The sequence below is a fragment of the Electrona antarctica genome (genome assembly GCF_951216825.1).
Source record: "Electrona antarctica genome assembly, chromosome: 12".
NCBI classification, from domain to species: Eukaryota; Metazoa; Chordata; class Actinopteri; order Myctophiformes; family Myctophidae; genus Electrona; species Electrona antarctica.
The window spans coordinates 30,828,099-30,846,784 of record NC_136793.1 but is presented as its reverse complement, the minus strand read 5'-3'; the positions used below and the strand labels follow the sequence as shown (position 1 = coordinate 30,846,784).

Genomic DNA, 18,686 nt, shown 5'->3' with positions numbered 1-18,686 from the left:
TAGCACGCCGTGGCAAACTGTCACTGTCCATCCCTGTTGATCATGCGAGATAGAGGTATTCGGTCACACCAGCGCACGTGCACGTGCACACACACACACACACACACACACACACACACACACACACACACACACACACACACACACACACACACACACACACACACACACACACACACACACACACACACACACACACACACACACACACACACACACACACACACACACACACACACACACACACACACACAGTCAAACTCAATAATATAACGCTCAACCACAAACAGAGCCATCCTTACAATCTTTCGGTCGTAATTCTCTCCGCTGCTGTAGGTAGTTGTCAGTGTGGAGGAGCATTCCTCCAGGTACCAGGGTTTGCGTCCACTCTCAGCTGTGCTGGAGATGGAGATGGTGTAGATTGAGTTGGTGTAGCCGTCACACGAGCAGTGGTCCCTGCTGCGCCCACCATTGCCCGACGCCCACACAAAGATGGAGCCACGCCCCTTCCTCCCCTGACAGGAAATGACACAATGTGTTACAGTAAGCAAAATTGTATTTAATCTGCATCTTTTTTCTACTTCACTTCCGCATTATGTTGGAGCAGACATTAATCAACTACAGCAGTGGTTTTAAACATTTTTCATATCAAGGTCCATGATTTTGGGGGGTGAATATGTGTGATCAATTGGCTAATAAAGGGCCAGGTCGTGCATCATTGTGATGTCAGAACAGGCCAGCTAGATATGGAGATCTAGTGGTGTGTCAAATTTGAAGTCGGTGGGGCAAACAGTTCTCCAGTTACCTGGATTACAGACATACACTCGTACATACACACGTACCCGAACAGAGACGTGGTGCATTTATTGATATACTAGAGTGGTGCCCATTGGGCACTGGCCTACTTAGAACGATGCAAGTTGGAAAAGCATGCTTGTGCTAGTAATAACTGGGTAGCAGTTATTACTAGCACAAGCGCTCTGCTTGTGCTAGTAATAGTTTTTGTCCAGTGCTTCGATGCGTATGTTGCCGTTTGATGCATATGCGCCGTGCCAGCGTATGACGTAATGACTACTTGTGCTTGATATGGCAGTGGTGTCAGATTACATACATGTATACATAGGGGCATTACCTTTAATCCTCCCGACACTAAAACATATCGTCATTACGTCACCATCGAAAACCAATTACACCCTGGCATTGGGTCCTTTAATTCACATCTTTATTACGTCATCATTGAGAGCTAGTTATACCAGTTATACCCTGACGTCATATTCTGCTACGATACATATGCATCAAACGGGGCATACGCAAAGTAACCACATTATACCGCTAATCAATTTACAAATTACATATACATAGAGGCATTTCCTTTAATCCAACCGACACTAAAAAAAATAAAAAATAAAAATAAAGAACAGGCAATGTACAGAAATGCAGTAGGACATAAGAACAATAGGGAATGTTTAGAAAACGTTTAGGTGTTAAAAGCAGCTTTATAAAAGTGAGTTTTTAGGAGGGATTTAAAGCGGGGGACAGATTCTGCAAGCCTTATCTCGAGGGGGAGGGCATTCCAGAGAGTTGGGGCTCTGAGTGCAAAGGCCCGGTCACCTTTTGTTTTTAGCTTAGATGTTGGGACCTCTAAGAGCGCCTTGTCTGAGGACCTTAAGGTGCGCTGTGGGACATAGGGCTTAAGTAGGTCAGATATGTAGGATGGGGCCAGATCAGAAATGGCCTTATACGTATACGCCACTCATCCATATTAATTACAACATTAAAAATCACACCCGTGTGAACTGAGTGGTGTAAGGTCTTATATAGACTGATCAGCTGTGGTCTGACGTAATGTCTGACGTAATGAAATCACACCCGTGTGAACTGGGTGACCATAGCAACCGTGCTCATTTTTTGAGCACAGACAGACAGACAAACAAAGCCAGTTGTAGGAGTGGTTTACACCACTCAAAAAAGAAAAATAACTCTATGACACTTTGTAGCGGTCGACAGTACTTGCGCGCTCTGCCTGCGCACTAGTAGGCATGGCCTACTTGTGTGCAACAAGCAAGTAGGCACTCGACAGAGTGCAGTTCAGAGCCCGGGCAGAGGCTTTTGTGCTGGTTCTGGACAACCGGTGATCCGACAGACTTGACACCAGGCACTGCACTCCCTGTGGTGGTGTCAAATTTGAAGTTGGTGGGGCGAACGGTTCTCGAGTTACGTGTATTACAGACGTACGTACACACACAGAGACGTGGTGCATTTATATTAGGATAGGCTTTGTCCTACTCCTCCCGCGCAGCACTCCCGGCTTACAGGTGCTGCCCCAGCCCATAAGAATACATGCGATAATATCACACATCCCGCCCGGCTTCCCTCTCCCAAACACAGGCCAATTATGTTCGTATATAGACGCTCGAAAAGCCGGATGCAACCGGAGTCAGAGACACCTGACTGATCCAGAATTCCTTGACATCTCACTTTAGTTTATGTACAGTATATGACTGTACTGTATTCCCATACATATCATGCATATTTGATATCTGCTATTTGATCTCTTTAATTTGCCCAAAAGACAGAGGTAGTCTTTATTACACACTTGTAACATTTGGTATTTGTATTAATTCTTATTTAAAATATAAATGCAATTTGTGGGAAGCTTGCACAAAGTCCACTCAAATACCAGTGTAAACGTCTGATGTAACAGTGAGTTGAGTCCCTACTCTTTTTTTTTTCCTTCTGTGAGGAAACACCCAAAAAGTAAAGTGATGGACAGCTGTCAGTGGTACTGCACATACAGCTCAGTTCTCTCAAGTGTATCTTCAGACTATCACACACGTCTCCAACTTGTTTGCCATCTCCACTCACATACACAAGCGCTCTTATACTTGCTCACCTCTCAAGGCTGTGATATATATCACCCTCGCCATGCCTGTCGCAAGTCTGTCATGAGTCTGCAAGAACTCCAGCGACGCACGCACGCACGCACGCACGCACGCACGCACGCCACAAAATCGCACAAAGACAAACATGCACTGCACGTACAGTTGAAATACGACACATTCACCACCAGCCAGTCTCGTCCCCATCGCCTTCTGTCAGATGCAGCAGGTTTTTTCAACCTGCTGCATGGTCTGTCAGCCAGTGAGTCAAGACCTTTTGTAGCCTTTTTTAAAACAGCATGACAGCTCCGAGGTCCCTCACGTCTGACTTCCACTCTCTCCATCCACCCTATGTCTCTCTTTTGCAAATATAAGTACACTGTGGGTCCATTTTTACACACACATTAAAATGAACACTTGCAGTGTATATACACGTGCTGAACTTGTAGACATGTCAGCCAGCCCTTATGATGGAACGAAAAGTGTGTGTGTGTCTCCCCTCCTCTTAACCTCCATCATAGCTTCTCTGCTCCGTGCAGTCACCTAGCTAGATGTTATGCAAATGCTCAGAGGACTCTGTAAAGGATGTCATGAATATGCAAATAGATCAGGGACTCTGATCAAAATGATGGCTAGAGGTGCCTCACAGGCAGAGATTAACTGGATAAGACTCAAACACTGTCGTGTAGGCTTCAACACATGCATTTCCAGTGAGCGAGAGTGTGTGTGTGTGTGTGTGTGTGTGTGTGTGTGTGTGTGTGTGTGTGTGTGTGTGTGTGTGTGTGTGTGTGTGTGCATGTGCACGTGTCTGTTGGAGGGTGCACCTCTTTCATGATTCATATCATGTGTCTGCATGTGAGCAGTGAGCCAGTAAGCTGGTTTCTGTGTCCATTTCTTTCTATTCCCATGTGCACTTAGGCAGAGAAAAATACCGGAACGCTCAACACAAAACACACTTGCCCCCATTTGCTTCTTGCAGTTCTTGTATTCTTTATAACCTCGTTTTACTGAGGTTAAGGTGAGGAATACGTTTGATAATATTGTGCATTGTGATACTGCTTGAAAGAATATTGTGATATTATATTTTTCCATATCGCCCACCCCTAGGAATAAAGTTAGATTTAGGAATAGTTTTACTGAGATTACGTTGGGGAACACCTGGTGGCGACCGTTCCGAGGTCACCGGATTAGACCCGGGGCCAATGTGTTTTGGGGCAAGCATCTGTATAGTGGTGATGGTGAACAGTACAAGAGGCTGTGTGTGTGTGTGTGTGTGTGTGTGTGTGTGTGTGTGTGTGTGTGTGTGTGTGTGTGCGTGTGTGTGTGTGTGTGTGTGTGCAAGCCTGTCTGTCACCTACCGAGCGGATCCCATTCTCAAAAGCCTGTCTGGCCAGGGAAGCTGGCCCGTCCACGGTCTTTCCATCATCATCTGGTCCCCAGCTGGCACTGTAGATGTCTATGTGCCGTGGCTGCAGGCTCAGAGACTTGGCCTCCACCATGTCTGTTACATCTCCATCCAGCATACGCACACCTAGGGGTCATCAAAACAACCACATCCAATATCTAACATAAATGAAAAATAACTGCATAAGAGCAAACATGCAACTCAGAATCAGCTGATTAATAATATAACTTATTCCATATAGATAGAGGGGGGATATTTATCTCTGCTTAGCTGCAGGTATAGTCCTAAGAAGTTATTCATAGTACAAACGGACAGTCGGACACCATTGATTCAACCGTTTCATCAGTTTTAATTGAAATTGCAATTTGAGCAGTACTTTTTATCCATGACGTTAAATCATGATTCTCAGGCTCTGTGATAATCACATTTAACGAACATCTTGTTGGGATTCATGCATTAACTAAAAAGGGGCGGTCTGCCGAGCGCAAAACTCCATATCAGACAAGCAACTCACCTCCTATCCTGGCATTATATGCAATCCCCACAATGCAATGGGAGTTGTTCGCCGATGCAGCAACTTCACCTGCACACCGTGTCCCGTGTCTGAGGAAAGAACAAGAATAGACAATATATTACAAGTCTAACACATACAAGCCATGTGTGAGTAAGAGAATGTCAGTGGCATGCTAAAGTAAATGTTCACACAAGAATGCTTGTACACACAATCCCAATATAAACAGCTTTTGAAGTGGAAGGCAGGCATCCTTGCAAGTAAACATAGATCTACACAGATAAATGTGTACATTCCTGTAGTGGAATTCCTAAACAAAATGGTACAGTCCAGAAATACAAATTGAAATACCCGCAATTCCTCCTCTCTGCCTCATGGACCTAGCTAAGGACATTCATGTTGTCTAGTCAGGCTTTTATAATGTCCCTTCCCCGCATTAATGTGCAGTAATACAAAGACTGTTATTCCATCATTCCAGTGACGTGAACACATTACACAATTACAAGTGCTGCACGCACGCACACACATATTTCCAATGTGCGCGAGGGGGGGGGGGGGGGGGGGGGGGGGGGATCACGCACACGCACGCGTAACATTCCACCAGTAACTGCAGTGGTGACAATCGGTCCAGGTCAGCAACCAGCGTCAACAAACATGAGTGTGTTTTGCATCCGCCGTCTCCTCCACAACACTGCTCGTTGGCTCAGCACCAGACACACACCCCCTGCTGGGAACATCTGCACCACAACACCCCCCGGAAACTGCTCTGACCGCTGCCATGGAAACCCAGCATCTAGCTATCAAAGCTCCCAGGGGAGTGACAGAGAGATGGGGGCCAGGGGAGTGACAGAGAGATGGGGGCCAGGGGAGTGACAGAGAGATGGGGGCCAGGGGAGTGACAGAGAGATGGGGGCCAGGGGAGTGACAGAGAGATGGGGGCCAGGGGAGTGACAGAGAGATGGGGGCCAGGGGAGTGACAGAGAGATGGGGGCCAGGGGAGTGACAGAGAGATGGGGGCCAGGGGAGTGACAGAGAGATGGGGGCCAGGGGTGTGACAGAGAGATGGGGGCCAGGGAGTGACAGAGAGATGGGGGCCAGGGGAGTGACGGAGAGATGGGGGCCAGGGGAGTGACGGAGAGATGGGGGCCAGGGGAGTGACAGAGAGATGAGGGCCAGGGGAGTGACGGAGAGATGGGGGCCAGGGGAGTGACATTGAGATGGGGGCCAGGGGAGTGACAGAGAGATGGGGGCCAGGGAAGAACTCCCAGGGGAGTGACAGAGAGATGGGGGCCAGGGGAGTGACAGAGAGATGGGGGCCAGGGGAGTGACAGAGAGATGGGGGCCAGGGAGTGACAGAGAGATGGGGGCCAGGGAGTGACAGAGAGATGGGGGCCAGGGAAGAACTCGCAGAGCACTTTAGAGTGAGTCCACTAGTTTCAAGGTAAAGTTAATCATATTGGCATGTCCACACTTGATGGATATCAAACAGTATACATACACAATAAATAGAAGTCTATGGGTGTTGGAAAAGATGTGAAAAGGTCCTCCTACCTGTAAAGGCCAAAAGTCCTGCCCATATCTTGGGTAACTTCTAGTTAGCCTTTTCTGTGACTCTACAGCGCTTGAGGAAGACCTGCTGCGAGTCTGCGATCGATACTGGCTCATTAGTCTAGTAGCCAGCCCATAGAGCCCCATTGTGAACCCGGACATGTTGAGTACACCAAGGTTTTATGTTAGAAATGTTTAGTATGGATCCCCAGCATGTAGAAACTGCCAGATGCTAACTTGCATATGTTGAGCAATTTTCATAATATGTGACCATACCAATTACAACCTATAGAAGGCAAAATATTCAAAATTTCATCATGCTTTATGTTGCATGTGACATGTCAAACTAGGGGGTTTTCATGATGCTGAATCCATTCCAAGCATTAGTTTTGCAAAAAAAACACTCATTGGGCTAAAAACGGCCAATGCCGTCATCACAAATTGATGATGACATTACATTTAGGCAAGTGGGCATGGCCGTTTTAAGCCGTTTTCAGCATCATGAAAACCCCCTAGTTTGACACATCACATGCTAGATAAAGCATGATGAAATTTTGAATATTTTGCCTTCTATAGGTTGTTAATGGTATGGTCACATATTATGCCAATTATGAAAATTGCTCAACATATGCAAGTTGGCATCCGGCAGTTTCTACATGCTGGGGACCCATACTAAACATTTCTAACATAAAACGTTGGTGTACTCAACATGTCCGGGTTCACTTTTTGGCTACTAGGCTTAGGGGACTGACCACTAATTAGTTGGTCTCCATTTAAAAAAACAATACTTCTAACTAGTGTCCCGATAACGTTTTTTTTGCTCCCGATCCAATCATTTGATTTTGAGTATCTGCCGATACGCGTTTATGCCATATCACAATAGTACAATATCCCAAACCACAGACAATTTCCAGTCTAATATCATGATATGGATATAATATTGATACTAGGGATGTCCCGATCACGTTTCTTTGCTCCTGATCTGATCATTTAAAAATGACGTGATCGTTCCCCATTTCCGATCACCCTATCCGATCGGGACAACTTCTAACAGCCGAGCTACAGCAGGCTTTTCAGCGTGCGTTTACACGTATATGCACAAACGCACACACACACTTAAAGATCCAGTCCTATTTTAAGTGCGTATGCGGGGCTCACATGTGCACGCAAACACGCGCTGAAAAGCCTGGTGTAGCTCAGCCGTAACACATGGGTTTTCAACTGATTGCGAACGAGGGACCACCACCACCCTGACTTAGAATCAACCCGGGGGTCACCGTTGGGTGGGGAATGGGTATATGGGCTAAGATTAGTGCCTTGAGAACACTTGCTATGAATTGCATGTGTATTATCCCACAGTTTCTCTACCAATTGTCCATTGACAACTAATAATTTCCTAATAATAATGACTCAACTCAACCAGACAATCCGGTGCACTTCCCCCTCTTGAGATTAGAACTCCCTTTTTCTGTTGAATTTCATGACCTCCGACTTGTCAGTAAATTACTACATGGACGGTCACCATAGATCACAAAGTCATTCAGTTCACGGTTTCTCAACGTAGCTCAGTCGCATTTTGACCACAAGGACATGAGTTCAATCCTGGGCACCGCCAACTCAGGCTTGGGAACAGCAAATTGTGCGGTAAGTATTGGGAGCTGATAGTAGGTGTGGCACTCCACCTTTGCAATCCATCTCCTACGGGTCTAGTGACAGATACCGACAATAAGCCACTCCAACCTACTTAGAGTTAAGAGCATTCAGTGATACTTTAAGAGCTAATTAGTAATCAATGATCACTGATATGTTTTCCTAGACTACCCCAATAGTCTTCTCTCACTCAATTCCACAGCTCAACTTCCATAAACTGTGGCAATCTTTGATATGTATGGTCTTTTTTATGCATCAATTTAGAATTTTCTGCCAACTCAGCCAGTGCTACCCAGGGTCTATTTGTGTTTTAAACAAGATAATCATAATCAGGTACAACATGCACACACACGCACACATACATGCACACATTTACCGCGGTTGCACTTCCATGGGGACAAAATGTCCGATGCTGTGTGTGTGGCACAGACGTGATCATTTCATGGCAGTCTAAGGCAGGGGTTTGCCCCCCAGGTTGAGAACCCCTGGTCTAAGGAGCTATGCAAGGGGGAAGGTTTTGAGTGACTGTTAAAAACAACCCAAAACAAAAGAAAAAAGCCCCTCTTTACACCTCTCAGTGGTGGGTGATTGGACTGAAATTGGAATAAAATTGTAGCGAAATAAAACAAAGATCCAAATGAATCAGGGGTTCATTATATTATTTTCATAAGACGCTGTGCATTTTCCAACTTTGTTGTCTCTCACCAGTAAACAGACTGTCTATTGATTTTAGCGATAAGCTAATTCACATCTGCTGTGCTGGTCTATTCTTGAACTACACCAATATTCTTTTCTAGTAGGCTGAGTAATATATCCTGCATGAGTGCTCAAACCTCAGAGACATTTACCACACAGAGAACATGGCATTAAAGACTGAACAATTTTCTTTTGACAAATAATATTGTGGTGGAGTATGAATTCAGTCTTAAGGGGTGATCCTGTCACTGAGCTGTATGTGTAAGCCTCATGTCTCTTTAAGACAATACATTACCAGCTGGGTCTGAGCCCTTGCCAAGGCATTTGGGCCACAGCAGCCAAACACATACACAGCAGACCCGCACGCATGCGCGTGCGCGCGCACACACACACACACACACACGTGCACACACACACAGAGCACTTGGCCAAATTGGCACAGGATGTTAGGTTCCTAGGCAGGGTAGTAGTGTGGTGACACACACGCTCTCAGTTACGCACACACACCACAAGAAACCACAACCCACCCACGAGTCACCTTTAATATATTTAATCGCAGGCCACAACAAAACAGCCAAACATACTCAACCCCATTTCTGATATTTATCAAGAGGACAGATGCGCACGCACGTGCGCACGCACGTACATACATACTACATACACACAAATCTGGTCCTCACATAGATGCAGTATACCCGCAGCTGCACTCATCTTCATTTTTACACATCCTGTACATGATTATGATGTAATCCTGGGTTAGCGTACTGGTGTCTTACTTGTTCTCATTGTTTGCATCATAGCGAGGCATGGGGTCCATATCATTGCCATTAACGTCAAAGCTGGCTTGTGGATCCTTAAGGAGACACAGAGGAGTAGGGTCAGTAGGGTTAGTAGTCACCTTCTAAAGGCTGTGTTATACTTGCAATACAATCGGCTGTGGCAATGTGTCACTATTTTTCATTTGTATTATTATTGATGTTGTCCGTAAAACAACCTATAAGCATGCAGTAAATGTGAACAGGATATGAAAAAAAGACTATTGTACAATTCCATAGAAAAGTATTTTAGTCAGTGAGTTCAAAGTCAAGAATATAAATCACCTTTGTACACCATTAGTAGCCAAACATTTTACTTGTGTGAGTGTGTAAGAGAGAGGGAACGTGACATCTTAACAAATGAATGGAGCTTCCCAAACCTAATAAAGCATCACGTCAGTTCTGTGAATCGAATGCAATCAGTGCTAACACAATTTGGTGTATTGGGTGCTCAGGGCATAAACAAATCAAGGCATTAAAAGTAGCAAATAATCTCAATGTGGTGACCGTTAAGCAGGGTGTAAATCCCTCAATGTCGTGACCGTTAAGCAGGGTGTAAATCGGTGGTTCCCAAACTTTTCACGTCGAAACCCAAAATGTTTGCCGTTGCAAGCTTGTAGATCTGCCATTTTCTTAATCCTCCTTAATTATTTATTCATGGAATTTCTTAGATTGATTTGTACACACACACACACACACACGCACGCACGCACGCACGCACGCACGCACGCACGCACGCACGCACGCACGTAGGAAAAGACAATGGGATTTTTACTCGAGTCGTGACCCATACAAATGTATCCGTGACCCACAAATTGTTCCCAACCCACTGTTTGGGAAACAGTGGTGTAAATAAATTGATCTACTCGTTTGACTTGGGCTTACCTGCTGCCTGAAGCAAAGAATGATCTTCAACTATTTGGCTTTCTTCATATAAACACATACCTCAGCATGTGCATACACAAGCACACACATACACAACTTATAAATATGTACACAGCAAGACTCACACGTGTGTGTATATGATGGAATCAACTGCCATGATTCAATTAAGACTTTCTCAGGTGTATTTGGAAACGGAAATTGTCAAATGAAATCCCTTAATTCACCGAAATGATTTATTTTATTCTATAAAAGAAAATTGCCTTTGATTTCAGACGACTTGAAATGTCGACAACCATGAGCTCAACACCACTTGTTCAGTGTTTTATTTGCTTCCACGGACACAATTGCACCTTATTCGAAACAACTTTTTGCATGCAATCCAATGAATTATCTTGTTTTGGCAACACATTTTGTCCTTTCATTTACATGCCACCTACATACATACACTATGAAGTTGGGTGGATGTTATTAACCTATTTACTGTCCTTTGACTTGTATAATTATGTGTGGATTACTTTAAGATCACCACCATTGTTTGTGCAATAATATTTTCATATTCAAATAATTCCTTGAGAATTCATAATAGTCAGATACTGTAGCTACTTCTCTAAAGTATCTGTATAGTCTGAGATAAGGTTATCATTGATAACGAAAACTAATGAAGTAAAGAAAATAAAAAAGTAAACTGAAAATTAGGCTTTCAAAGATTTTTTTCTTAGTTTTAGTCTTGTACTGGTATCAGGTACGGTCGCCCCTAAATCATCTCGCCCCTCGATTTTTCCGCCGACCTCGCGCCGACCGCTCGGTCTGACGGTTCTTGTATTCTTTATTTTGTTTTACTGAGAATAAGGTTAGAAATAAGTTTAGGGTTAGGCATCATTTTACTGGGGTTAAGTTTAGGTATAGGGTTAGGCATAGTTTTATTGAGGTTAAGTTTAGGAATAAGGTTAGGTTTAACCGTTTAAGCATAATTTATTTAGGTTACTTTAGGAATACCAGGCCGCGCAGTTCCGACGGCTGTACGCATTTTAATCGCACTATTTTTTCACCGCGGAACGTTGTCTCTGGACGAGTTTCAGACGGACCTGCGTGGAGTGTCCGTGTCCTCTTAGTCTTCAGACAATAACACCACCAGACACTCGGACATTTCACCAGACCAGGGGAAGCCGCTGAGATCACTTTGCTTGTCCCCATGGATTGGAAATAGGATTTAAAAGGCTATCCGATGATAGCGTGGATTACAGCACAGTTGTGTGCAATTATTCAATAAAGAATTTGCATATCACCGCACCTCGTCAAGCCTCCAGTATCGGCTCGATGCGAAACATGTTGCACCGAGCCTAGCCTGGAAGCTAGCGTCAACAACAGTAGCTCTGGTCAATAGCGTAGTTAGGACTCAGGAGGAGTTCTATGGTACTTCATTTGATCCTTTCCCCTCACACCCGCGGAAGTGCAGGCTGTGCAGCCCCTCGTTTTTAGCACAAAAAAGATGTTGAAAGCCTACTTTCCTCCTTCTAACACTATGGATCAGAGCTGACGTTATTCCAACTCCCAGTAGCAGTTCAAGGATGACATGGTTTCTAACTAAACGGTTATGGCCAACTAAAATGTAAAATCTGTTATGGCCGTTACTGTATGTCCACGGAAGAAACACAGAGGTGTTTTCTTATGGTCATGTCACATATTTGCTCCCCCAAGCCCCCCCAACCCTGTGGAACGCATTCCCCAAACGCTCAGAGACATGCCCCCCCCCCACCATCCAAACCTTCAATATTGCTTTCCCCAGCTATTTAATTTAATTTCTTAGTGTTTTTCCCCTAATAAAGTTGTTTTTGATTTCTCATGTCCCCCTTGTAAAGCATATTTGGGTACTCAGAAAAGCTCAATATAAATTATTAAATTTGAGATATTATTATTACCCCTATTATTATTACTACAAAACAATGTTTTATTGCTTAAACTTATGTATTCATTGATTCACTAGTATACCAAAATCCATTTAAAAAATACTTCTCACAGTTCTCAGGTTAAAATATTGATATGCGATTAATTGAGATTAACTAATTACAAAGCCTCTGATTCATTAGATTAACTTTTTTAATCGAGTCCCAGCCCTAATATATATATATATACGGTACTGTAAATATCATTTTTATCCCATGATTTTGCAACCCATTTTTTCACCCAGTGTCAATTATCTAATGTAATCCTGGGCGCTACACTTCCTCTGCCAACCTGGGGGCGCAGCGGACCTGCTCCCTTCTATGCATGAGGAGTCCAAGCTGCTTCTTTTCACCTAGCCTCGGTACCCAGGCTTTCATTTTCGTCGGCGCAAAAAATGAAAGCCTGGGGAAACTCATTGGCCGCTCTGGTCTAGAAGTGGGAATCGCTCCAAATGATGTGACGTAGTGCTGCACTAGGGGGGAGAGGAGGGACCGGGGCTGACGGACAGATCGGTGAACCAATCAGGGCGTGCGTAAATATCATGCGTGACGCGCCCCTCTAGACCAGAAACCTAACACATTAGCTCAGGCTACTTTTCACCTGACAGGGGAGAGTTTCACCGGCCGGACGCATGCAGCAAAGGCCGTCATGGACGGGACTCGAACACGCAACGCGTCAGGCCAGAGCCTATATGTGGCATGCGCCTGGACCACCAGCGGGCGCACCTGAAGACTACTTTTTCAACCACTGAAGGAAGTAGGGATGCACCGAAAGGGAAATTCTTTGCCGAAACCGAATACCGAATATAGGAAACAGTTGGCCGAAAACCGAATACCGAATATCCGAATATGATTAATATTATATATTTTTTTTCTTACCATTGCTGTCATGGCCATACCTTAAAGCTACCTGATTTATGGCAAAATAAATGGTTATGGCAAAACTTAACTTAAATAATAATCACTTATTGGTCCATAAAATATTTATTCAGCTCTTTTGAATGCATTAATTGCATACACTATTCGGTGATATATTTTCTGCCTATTCGGGCCGAAACCAGGCCGAAAATGCATTTTTAGCCATTTTCTGCCAAATATTTTCTGCGGACGAATATTCGGTGCACCACTAGAAGGAAGTCTTGTGTTTCATCCTGTGAGTGCCAATCTGTCTAAAAGAAAGACCATAATGACCTGGCATGTAATAATACCAAAGAGGTGACCATGGCTGTTGTTGGCTTGAACATAGAAAGGACGAGAGACATAGAGAGACATGCCTGAAATACCCAGCAGTGAGTGAGACATCCACACCTCTTTTGTGCACAATAACACAACAAGCGAAAAAAATAAATAAATAAGTGTGCATGTATTAATCACAAATGCACACATTTCTATTTTTATATTGGTGCTATCCATAATATTAAGTTCGGTTCTAAGGATCACATTCAGGGTCTGTGTGTCAAAGACAGGCAATGTTTTCACCTATGATACATGTCATTTTATCTGGCTGAGTTTCAGTGGTGTAAAATAACTAAGTACATTTACTTAAGTACTGTACTTAAGTACAATTTTGAGGCATTTCTAATTTCATTGAGTATTTTCAATTACCAATACTGTTACTTGTACTCCACTACATTTCAGAGGAAAATATTGTACTTTTACTCCACTACAATTATAATTGAATTATTACAAAACACACTAACCACTTCAGCCCTATACCCTATGTATATTCCGGCCATTTGAAAATAGCAGATCTACAAGCTCACAATGCATCAGATCAATAGATCAGCTATTTTCAAAATATTTTTTACACATTTTGACATTTGACTTGTGAAACAGGACATTCTGCATAATGAATACTTTTACTTTTGGTACTTTAAGTACATTTTGATACCAATACTTTTGTACTTTTACTCATGTAAATATTTAATTCTAGACTTTTAATTGTAAACAGACTATTTCTACATTGCAGTATTGATACTTTAACTTAACTTTTATATTTTGTGTTTTCTTTTGTATTTTTTTATATTGTGCTAAATAAAAAATAAATAAAATAAGGAAAATAATGACAACATAACTCATTCATAACTTCTGGAGGGCCATTATAACTAAGCCTCTGAGACGTTCTGAACACCCAAAGTGTGAGAAGTGAGAGGTACTGTACTAGTCTCACGAGCCAAGGAGGTACAAGCCCTCTGAAATCCCTCACTAGTGACCGTGCACAAACACAAAGCAAAAACACAAAGCAAAACCTCCTATAATAATAGCACGCACTGCTTCAAATAGTTTCATTTATTTGCAAATGTACATTGACAGTCTAAATTATTACTTGCGCAAGAAGAGCGAGCAAGTACTGCGATCGGCTTGGTATGTACAGTATGTATGTATGTATGTATGTATGCATGTATGTGTCCTCTCTTGTTTACATTTGACGTCACCATCAACAGCCAATAAGGGACCACCATTCTTTGTGACGTAACAAAGGTACGTTTCAAGGTTGGTATAAGGTCAATAACGGGTCTAAAGGATTTAGAACAGCAGTTGTATTAGACATTAGTTAGTAGCACTCAAAGTAGAGATACAATACAAAGCGGTGATGCCAGTGGTGAGTGCTCCTTATGGCGGCTCTGCCTGCACACAGATGCAAGGCGCAAGATGCCATCTCGACAGAGTGCACTTCTAGTTATTGGTTTAGGTTGTCATTATACTTAATACTAGGGTTGTCCCGATCGGATCGGGTGATCGGAAATCGGGGCCGATCACGTAATTTTCAAATGATTGGAATCGGATCGGGAGCCAACAAACGTGATCGGGACATCCCTAATATCAATGTTATATCCATATCATGATATTAGACTGGATAATATATATATATATAATATGTCTGTGATTTGGGATATTGTACTATTGTGATATGACATAAACGTGTTCTATAAAATATAAATATCGGATCGGGAAAAATCGGTATCAGCAGATGCTCAAAATCTAATGATCGGAATTGGAAAAAACGGGACATCCCTACTTAATACTGTAACTGTATAATATTAACGAATTAACGAGTCTGCGAACAATTGTTGTTGATTACTGAATACAGCCAACGTCTGTTTGTAGACATGCACGACACGTGTTCTAAGAGCAACATGAGCTGCACTCAATACAATACACTCATTACTAATACCTTCTTCCAGACAACTGTAGGACTTGTCCCATGGCAAGAGGCCATTGTCAGAAGAGATCTACTGTCCTAGTTGTCCTTAATCTTGCGATATTTATTATTTTCGGTACAATGATGTTTTGATGATGATATTTTTCATGTCCAGCATTGTATTGCTCTGCTCCACTGAAGGGATTTTATGAACTATACTACTGTATACTACTCTCAGTATTGTAGTCGTTGTTGAGGCTCAAATATACTCCCGCAAAATCCGGGAGGGAGAGACGGGCAGGGGGTGGAGCTGTTCATGCTTTCTAAGTGTCTGCTGCACTAAGCTCTGACACGTAGAAATTGCCTGCAGAGCATGGACTTCGACTGTTTCACTGCATTAGTACTTTATAATCAAGCTCCCTCTTGTCCTCTATGTCATCCCCTTGTCTCCAAGCTCTAATTCTTGAACTAAGTCTCCTCCCCTTCATGTCTTACTTAACCCTGAACAACTTTGCTAAAAAAAAAAGAAAAAACATAACGTAGTAATGAGTTTGAGTCTGTCTGTATGTCTGAACAATGTTGCATGCCCTAACGCTAACGCTAACCCTAAAAACGAACCTGTCAAGACACGAATAGAAGACTCACATCATTTTAGGATTGTTGGGCGGAAGTCTACGGAGCTTAGGCGCAACCTACGTGCCAATGTAACCTTGGCATGACATGGTAGCCAACTACATCCAAGTCAAGTCACCTCTCTCTCCCTCTCTCTCTCACCCCCTAGCCTGGATGCTCTCAAGCCTACCTCACCCAACACCCAAGTCTGAACCAAAGTCAGTCAGTCAGCCACCACCATGTTTCACATCAGCAAAATCAGGATTAGCTTGATCTGAAGCCATTGGAGTGGTGGGTTTATAGTGTATTACCAGAGCAAAATGTACTATTAAATGAACTGAAATATAATGTATAAATATAAACAAGATGTCAAAGTTTTTTAATTGAAATAAATCAGGATTTGTGGCCTATAGGGGGAGGGCATAGTGACGTGTTCGGTAGGATTTTGGCTTATTTGGGCGCCATCTTCCTGCCAGGCTACTTGGCTGCCAGTCTGTAGTTCGTAAGTTTGCTTGTCAGTGACGCTGGTATGCACACTGTCACTGCAGTACACAATCTTTCATCTCTCCTATCTTTGACTTGTCACAACTCTTCTACTCTATGGCTCTGGATCGACGGCGGTATTATTATTATTCACCGTTCGGGTTCTGATCTGATAGCCACCTCCCCTCCCCTCACGTCAAAACAGTTCTCAATGTTTACATCTTACTTGACGAGAAGACATGTGGACATATCCTTACGGAACCAGGGAGAGGGTGAAAAACACCACGAGAGTGACGAGTGATCAGTCAAACATGTGTTCGTGACCACGACGCGGATCTGTCTGTATGCGATCTGATTATTATTTTGATTACACTGTCATGCTCGTTTGAGGACAGGTAGAGAGCAGAGGATACATGTGTTTGGGAATCAAAGAAACCATACAGCGTGTATTTAATTATTTGATATCTGCGACAGTAAACGCACTGCGACGCTACAATGGAAGCATAATTATGACGGCCCGCGGTGGAATGGACAAGTTAGGGTATCAAGTTTATGTTATCTTGTCATCTGACACCCAAACCATACAGTGTTTATTTAATTATCTACAATGGTATATGTCTCCACAGTGAGGCTGGAAAATGTAGCCTAGCAGCCTACTACTATAGCCTACTAGCCTACTGGTAGGCAGGAAAATGGCAACCCGGAATAACCCAGAATAACCCGGAGCGAACCTCCTCCCTATGCACTGGCCCTATATATATATATGTTTGATAAAAACTTCATTTATCCCCTCACATTTTCACATCCCAGAACAGTGTATTCAATCAAGTAATGAGTTTGTGAACATAACATTTTCTCAAAGATTATTTCAATAAAATACTTTTATTTTGATTCATCAAACTAACAAAATTAGTATAATCTGTGACCAACCTTAAAAAGTAATTGTGGATATCTCCCAATGCACAACCACAACGGTATGCAAATACAGAAAAGCATATTACAGGTTTTTTGTTATCCATTATGATTTTATGCTAGTATTATGGATTTGGAAAATAAAATTAGAAATAAAAGATTCAATGTCACAGGTCTTTTTCCCCTATATTTAAAAAGCTGTAATTCTGTTATCCGTTTTAACACAAAACAGATCATTAAGAATTCCAGGTTGGAATCTTAGGACCGCCCACTGGTAATCTCATGTCCATCTCTTTTTGCCAAATGAAAATAGAGATAATGAAAATAGTGATATTGTACACTCTAAACAGTAAACACAACCAGAAAACATACTAAAATCATTACACCAGGTCCAGGTACCATAGATGCAAACTAGCTATAGCCTATACTATAGCCAGTTTGCAACTGGCTATAGTTTCTAATCTTTCTGTGGGAAAGATTAAAGCCCTGATATTAAAGGACAACTTTAGTTTTTTTCAACCAAGGTTCATGTTTTAGGTTGTTATTAGAGAAAGTAAAAGATGAGTGTTCATTGCTTTTCATTTGCTGCTTTCTTTCGTTTTAGCAATTTTAGCAATTTTTTACAGGGGGCGGGGGCATTCGGAAATGGTCCAAAATATGTATTATTTTTACATATTTTACACATATTTTTACATGGTGATTTTTTTATTTATTATTTACTATAGTCCTATTAGACCCCAAGAAATTATATCTGGACACAAAAGATCACGAGATCTATTGAATGTGACAAACTGACATATTAAGCCTACAACACACAGTATGGCATCGCCCTAGTACCTCTACCTTCACGTTCAGTATAGATCCTGTGATATTTTGTGGCCAGATGTAATTTCCTGGGGTCTAGTAGGACTATAGTCAGACCTGCACACAGGCGGTGCGCCAGTGCGCATGCGTCGTCAAAATTCATTCTGCGCTGTCAATCAAGCACCGGGAAGCGCTTCTGCGTACCAACAGCTGGGGCCGCCCAGAATGATTATTATGGCCAGAATACTAGTACATTCTGTGGCCTACTGGCCAATCACTGGCCAATCACAGCACGTCTTGCATAAGTGCACTGGCCATTGTGGCCAATCACAGCGCGTGCTTACTCAAACAAGGGAGGATTCCATGCTGCTTGCTGCTGGGAGGGGGGCGAGTAGTTTACT

At 42.9% G+C, this 18,686-nt stretch overlaps 1 protein-coding gene across 3 annotated transcripts in view; it reads right to left on the bottom strand.

Annotated features, from left to right (window-relative positions):
* Positions 1 to 18,686, bottom strand: part of pcsk5b (proprotein convertase subtilisin/kexin type 5b) — an 81,778-nt gene that overhangs the window by 33,886 nt on the left and 29,206 nt on the right. For all 3 annotated transcript variants that reach the window (XR_013791326.1, XM_079517308.1, XM_079517309.1), the window contains exons 5-8: positions 9,466 to 9,542; positions 4,799 to 4,887; positions 4,238 to 4,410; positions 303 to 515 (exon numbers count right to left, since the gene is read on the bottom strand). Coding sequence is in view for 2 of the 3 variants with exons in the window: in XM_079517308.1 (XP_079373434.1) it covers positions 303 to 515; positions 4,238 to 4,410; positions 4,799 to 4,887; positions 9,466 to 9,542 (552 nt within the window). In the remaining variant the exon portion in view is untranslated. The remainder of the gene's footprint in view (positions 1 to 302; positions 516 to 4,237; positions 4,411 to 4,798; positions 4,888 to 9,465; positions 9,543 to 18,686) is intronic.